At 39.4% G+C, this 7049-nt stretch overlaps 1 protein-coding gene across 1 annotated transcript; it reads left to right on the top strand.

Annotated features, from left to right (window-relative positions):
- Window positions 1-137: 137 nt before the first annotated feature.
- LOC139136900 (large ribosomal subunit protein bL20m-like) lies at window positions 138-4897 on the top strand. Its single transcript, XM_070704747.1, has 5 exons — window positions 138-334; window positions 1437-1547; window positions 2278-2355; window positions 3098-3163; window positions 3778-4897. The coding sequence occupies exons 1-5, from the start codon at window positions 167-169 to the stop codon at window positions 3889-3891; spliced, it is 537 nt and encodes a 178-aa protein (XP_070560848.1). The 5' UTR covers window positions 138-166; the 3' UTR covers window positions 3892-4897.
- Window positions 4898-7049: the final 2152 nt, after the last annotated feature.

Genomic DNA, 7049 nt, shown 5'->3' with positions numbered 1-7049 from the left:
AAGACGATACTTATAGATCAATGCTTATAGATTATCTCAATTATTGAACTCTATCAACACATATATATTTCGTGATATAAAGACAAAAATCGTCACGGTGAACAAAACAGCGCTCATTGAAGAAAACTAATAAAAATGGTCATGCTAGGGAGTATTGCAAAATCGTATGCACGTTGAAATCGTCAGCTCAGTGGTATACTACCGAAAGTGGAATTGTAAAACACTCGTCGACTTTAACAAACTCATCTCAATGTTTTTGACCCACTACTTAATGGCGAGGTGTCCGCCACCGGACAGATGGGCGCGAAAGCAAAAAATATTCGCGCTGTCCAAGGTACAGTATTGATGATGCTTTATCTTGCATTCTTGGTGTACACACGTGTTATGAGTTAGCCTGAGTACTGCTGTAGTACTAGCTGCATCCATGGAGCTAGAAACGAACCTGCAGCCTAAAACTGCAGCGCCTCTCAGGCTGACGGAGTTATCAGAATGATTGGCTGACGTCATTTACCAAAATCGTTTGCCATGGTCAACACCTGTACCTGTAGTGCATCTGTGAGGCAATGATCTCATGAATTTTCAACGTAGGTATAAAAATCGAACCGTTTACTCTTATAATAGGAACATCGTTGTATGATTTTGATTTGACTCCCATCTGTATTCCCCTGGATCCCCAAATTATACAATTTGAAGGGTACCTTACCTTCTCGCTTTCATTTCGCTTGTAAGAAGTCCAAATTCACCATTTCCAACGATAGGATGCCAGCCTATCACTTTCAATCTGATTGGACCTAACCATGGTCACAGTTGAGAGTGTAAGGAAAGGCTTGTCCAGAACTTGTTTCTGGAGCATTACCGTCAATACCCGATCCAAGTGTTACCATTGCATAGAAATATACAAACTAAGTTAGATTCTGTTTAAAAATGTCAAATGTAAAGTAAGACTAAGTGACACTAGCTGCTAGGTGTACTGGTTGTTTCAGCCTTAAGGAAACCTGAAATGATATGCATGTAGTTAAGCAGGGATTTGGATGCAATGTTTGGAGTATGTGCCAAGAAACTGAGAGATTTAAGCTTTTGGTCAAACGTTCGTCAAGGAAACTTGAAACCATTTCCTTTCAAAATTAAGAATAAAATTCAGGGGTCACTGTGCAAACTTTGGTAGTTGAGAAACAATTTACCAAAAAGTTTACCAGTATTTGAAATGAAAACTGGCTGCCGTCCCTATGTTAACTCCATTGGGAAATATCACATTGGTGTTTTGATTCTCAGGAAACTAAGACTCAGAAAGTTCAAAGCAGACCGCAGGCTTCAAAATTAGCCCACACGAGAGGCAGACCCACAAAACATTGGGAAAAATTTTCAACTCCAAATATCTGTCCTCGAGGCATATTTCCCCTTAAATGATAATGAATTATTTCATCTCTCTGCTACAGTATTTTGGTTATCGGAGGAGGAACTGTTACTCCCTTGCTGTAAGGACTGTACACAAAGCATTGCAGTACTCCACACTGGCAAGAATTAAAAAGAAGAGACATATGAGAACTGTAAGTGTATCTGCATTTACAGTTTTTTTCTATAGTACGAGTGATGTTATTGGCTGAAAGAGAGGTTGTGTGATGAGTTGCCATAAAGTGAATGGTATAAATGTCATGATTGGACAGGAGATGAATTTTGATGTAGCAAGATCAACTGGGTTTCCTCAGCCTCGGATATTAACTTTCGAAAATGTGAAGAGGAAATATGTATTGAAACTCATAGGCCAGTGTTCTACCATGGTGCCTTCTTTGTTGAGGGACTATGGTTCTCCACAATCTGGAAAAAACAGAGGGTTTACCGATTTACATAACAATATGTAATTTGCATATTATTTGATTTTCAAAAGGATATTCTTTGGTGTGGATTGCTGAAAAAACAAAGGGGTGGTCTACCCCTCAAATGCAGGTATGGAGAACCCAGGGAAACACAAGATCTGTATAACCATGTACAAAATGATTCATATTTCTTAACCCCTTCACCATCATGGTTTCACCCAAACCCATTGTTATCAATGGTAGATGTGGACCTGTTTACGGGGAATTGGGGTGAACAGGTTAAATATTTAAAAGAAAAAGAAAAAATTATAATAATTTGCACATGAATCAAACTGTTAAAATGCAGTCTTTTTTCTCCACTATTAGTTACATCACACATTATGCACCCACTGTATAATCCCGTTGAGCTGCCTCGTAAATTTGCTAAATTTCACATTATTTTCTTTCTTTTTTTGTGACCAAGCTTTGGATAATGAGGTTGTCTGCAGCAACTAGAGAACATGGAATGAAATATCATCATTTCATGCAAAATCTAACAAAGGTAAGACAATGATGCAGTGAATAGTATATACTTGATGTAAATTTTATGTCAATAGACAGTGGCACAGTACTAGAGATTTCCCACAACTCATGATTTGTAGCATAAGAATCCCCTTGAAGTCTACCATGTCCCACAATGAACATATACTATTAGACATCTCCCAGTGGTGCATGGTCACCAGGGGGTGGGGGTGGGGGTGGGGGCTGTACTGCTGCCGCACTGCAGCCATGCATGTCCGCGGTTTAGCCATAATTTGGGGGGTACTGTCATGGGCCTGTAGTGGGTGCCCGGTAGCACGTTGCCTGCCTGATGCACAGTACTAGGAGTCCTGTACCGCCGTCCAGGCCGCCACGATGCCTCGACATCCCCACCGTAGCAGTACATGCATAACATGTGTAGACATATTCCTGGACTAGTTGTAAACAATGATAGAAATCATAATCCTAGTGAGTCAAGCTGCATCAGGAGGCCTAGAAGGCCCCCTAGGAAAACCCAATTGTGTTTGTATCGAGGATTCAACTTTAGCAATACTGACGGAGATACTTAACCCCCCCCCCACCCCCCCCCCCCATTAATTTTACAAATCATCATAATCCTGGGGGGTCGAGATGCTTCATGAAGCCAGGCAGGCCCCCTTAGAAAACCCGATTGTGCTTGTATTAAGCAATGATGTGTACAACTTTCCTACGACTGATTCATCGGGATCTGAAATCAAAATCATGTTTTTCTCTTTACACGACAGTGTAACATTCAGCTGGACAGAAAAGTTCTATCACATTTAGCAGTATATGAGCCAAAGACATTCAAGGTAAGATTTGCTTTTTTGAACATCTCTTTGACAAAAAAGATTATGGAACCAGTAATTTGCAGTTCGCTGCTTGACTTTTTTGTCTGGAAATACCAGTGTTTTTGCTAAGGGCGGTAAGCAGATAAATGTTACCAGGGTTACCCTTGGTGTGTCAATGCCATCGTATTAGGGGACAGCAGCAATATTACCGGGGTTCCCAAATTATATACGAATGTTCCCCAACCTTGGCAAACACACTGAATACCTTTTGTGCAGAAGCAGATGAACCAGACTTTGAATGTTAAAGAAGAAGAAATTGGTGGAAAATTGATAACAAATTTTACTACTTTGTATACTGCTTGTCCTTGCAATGGTATCCGTGGGTTTGTAGGGGAGTGCAAAGGTTAAAGGTGAAGGGTGACATTATCAAACAGATAACGAACTAAAGCAATAAATATTACATGAAAGTTTTGGTATCTGTTGAATTCTAAATTGTATCTGGTAACAAGAAAACATGATTTCAATTCCCTGACCCATGTAAACTTGTATTGTAAGCAACCACACTGTCATGATTTGAAAGTAATGAATGTTTGACTGACATCATTTCTCTCCGCTTGTATTATGAATTTTTTCAGAGTCTAGTGGAAGTGGCCAGGAGTAGACAGCAAGAGGGTCTGTTAGCAGCATTGGCACCGCAGCAAAAAGTGGAAGGAGTGTTTTCAAAAGTGACTGAGAAATATGGACTATGATCAAACAAGTCAAAGAGTGACTTCAAAGGAGAAAGTGACTCTGTTACAGGAATGAAGTGCCCCCCACCAAATAAGAGACAATATTTAAGTTTTACCTTCCCCTCTGCAGTGATACACCATGATAACTGATAGACTCAGTCAGGTTGCCTGCTTGAATCTGTATTTCCTTCTGAGGACAGACTGACCGTGACCTGATACACCAGGGTTATGTTTGTCGTTATGCCACGGATTGAAAATGGGATTGACTGTTTTGCCGAGGCAGACCATGTCATGATCAGTAACCGTAACGTTTCATCTCCACTTACCAATGCCCATCCCTGTTTCTCAGTAGAGTTGTCAGGCCAACCTGTTGACAACAATAGCATAGGACCGACCCATTGTTTGTAGTAGGGATGAGACTGGAACTTTGATGTTAGAGTCTTTTTACTGAAAATCATTTCACATTACCCATCCTTGAAGGTTGTAGAAGTAAGCATCTCTATTTTAGATCAAAATTTCCAGCACTGTGAATGATGATTTGTAAGTTCACTGAGACAGGAAATACTGCCATAGTTACTGCAACCATCATGCCTTTAAATTGTTTACAGGAACTGTCTCAAAAGCATCATTGAAATTTATTCCCATTTATATTGACCTGGTAGAATTCTTTGCTGTTACAGATGGACTGCAAGGCACTGTTATCCTGTTTGTACATTGGCCTGTCAGCAGAGGGCGCTGTTTTTTAATTTTTTTTGTCTTAAAAAAGTTTGTTACATCATCAGTAGACGTGTGGGCCAAGTCCACCAATTTTCCATCTGAATAGTTTTCCATATATTAACTCACTGTTGACATGTAGAAGGCATAAACAAATCTTTTGACAGTGGACAATTCAGAATGAGTCCTTTGTAACTTTCTGCAGCATTTTCCATGTACAGTAGTACATCTTATTCCCCTCACAAAGAGCTCAGAGTTGTGCAGTGTGTATTTTTCTTAATTATGTTAATTAAATATGCTATGTTTGCTCAGATTCTGGAGAAAGTTTTGTTTATTTAAGGTGATTTAATTCACAAATATAACAGTTTGAAAGCATAATCCTCAATCAACATGAAGTGTCATATCTGTGTAACTGAAAGTAGGCGTGGACTGTGATTGCCTTGTCTTTGTGTGGCGCCCTCTATAGCCGACGCCCATATAAGCAGTTTACCAGTGGAGTGCGCCCAGAAGAAACCTTGACCATCATCTATCCCCAGGAAAGGCTTGAAGATTTTGACCTTTTTTCACACTTGAATTACTCCAGTGAAAGTTTTGAGTTCTCCAGATCAAAGCTTTCATAGTAGATAATGTTTGAAATATGTTTAATCTTAAATATTTGACATTTCCAACAACCTTGCTTAACAATATTTTGCAATATAGGACCTTGTTTTCGCCTTGATTAGGGATGGTAAAGGAGTGAACATTCACTTTGACACCTTGATATACATTTAACGTAAAAATAGAGGTTCTAACGATTTTTTTTTTATTTTTGCCATTAAAGCCAGTCACAGTTATAGACAAAACGGAAAACTTTGCTTCTCACTCTTTTGCAGTGAGAATCAATCTTTAATTTTTTTCACCAAGAAGTTCATAACAAGGTTGTTTTATAAAAAATATGACCGGTTTTCTTCACAAGATTTTAACATGTCAATTTTCCAAGTTTTCTGTTAACGTGGTATGAGCGGAAGTTTATAAATCTCATTTCAGTGTGATGTATTTCAGAAGTATGCATATGGTTTAAATTCAACATCAGTCTAATGATCACGACACGTGTTTATTCAGTGAAGGATATAAAAATTTCTAACTTTTTCGTATAGCCTACATTATTTTGGCACCAAATGAAAGTGTAATAAACTATTGGCACAAATTACAGTGAAATAATATGCAATCTACCAATGTGTTCCATGGGGGAGGAGTGTGGGGCAACAGGGTAAATTTACCGCAAATTGTATCCCAGGACAGGGGACTTCGATGGCTATGATAAGCTCTGTAGTGTATCTATAATTTTGACTGATACCTAGTCATAATGTAGCCTCTGGACATGAATGTAGCCTCTGTTTTCCCCCTCCCTCAGGTATTTGACATTTTTGTAGCCTGTGGGTGGGGAATTTTACATGGCTTGGAAAAATGTCAGATTCCTCTGTTAGGCCCACCCCTCGGAAAACATCGATAGGTGCATAAGATAAGAAAGGCGCATGCGAGGCCCAGTACCATAATTTACCGTGTGCGAATAAGTCGCATTTTCAGAATGACGCCCTCTAGCGACTTAAACTGCGACTGCTTCTGTAAGTTGTTCACGGAATCGGTGCATGAGGAATCAAGGCCTTCGAAAAAGCTGCCGAAGTAGAAATCATGACGTTTCAAGATCCCCTCCCGAGGCCGTGAGATAGAAGTATTTCTTTACTGTCCAACATCAGTTGATGCTGTTGTTCTTCGGATTGCTTGAAGAATTCAACTTTCCCGCACGGTGGCTCCATCCATACGAGTCGCAATGTGTCGGTCATCGGAGGTATCGGTATTTGTAATTAGCGCTCGTCTCTATTACGTAGGTTTGTTGGGTAACGATATTTGCTGGTGGCAAATTCGGTTACTTTTGTCTGTTCGTTATAATTGTGAATTGTTGTGAACGGGGTCCTCTCAATCGTTATGTCTGTGATCTCTATTTCAACATCAACTGTAACAAATTACCATCTTCAACAATGGCGCAGTGCACCATTTCCAAAAGTCTTTACAAAACTTTCTGACACAAATTGACATTTGCATATCGATAATTAATAGCACACGTGGGTGGTTCGGAATGACACTAACGGTCTCTTGTTGACGGAATTCGGACGAATTCTACCAGTTTTTCTCGGTTATAGTTTTTGTGATCCAAGCCCTTGACGTGCATTTGGTTTTATAGTTTTCATCATAACATTTGAAGGGAGAAAGTACATATGTTTTCGTTAACCCTACCGGTCTTTAATATTCCTGACAGTCTTGACTGTAAAACCATCGGACAAATATATATTTGTACATATTAAAGATAGATCTGTGATGCCATTAGGAATAAACTTTGGTATACTAGGTTTTGAGTAGCGACTTAGAAAAAAAAACACCTCTTGTCAAATAAGATATTCTCTGTCGATTGCTGAGATATTGTATTT

Source organism: Ptychodera flava, chromosome 7, assembly GCF_041260155.1.
Source record: "Ptychodera flava strain L36383 chromosome 7, AS_Pfla_20210202, whole genome shotgun sequence".
NCBI classification, from domain to species: domain Eukaryota; kingdom Metazoa; phylum Hemichordata; class Enteropneusta; family Ptychoderidae; genus Ptychodera; species Ptychodera flava.
Note: the sequence above shows the minus strand (reverse complement) of the source record. Positions and strands in the feature narration are given on the sequence as shown.

Excerpts from the sequence above, each read along its gene's own strand:
- LOC139136900 (XM_070704747.1), top strand. The coding sequence starts at position 167 with ATGCACGTTGAAATCGTCAGCTCAGTGGTATACTACCGAAAGTGGAAT. Across the intron at positions 335-1,436 it reads AAATATTCGCGCTGTCCAAG|TATTTTGGTTATCGGAGGAG; the intron begins GTACAGTATTGA and ends TCTCTGCTACAG. Across the intron at positions 2,356-3,097 it reads TCATGCAAAATCTAACAAAG|TGTAACATTCAGCTGGACAG; the intron begins GTAAGACAATGA and ends TTTACACGACAG.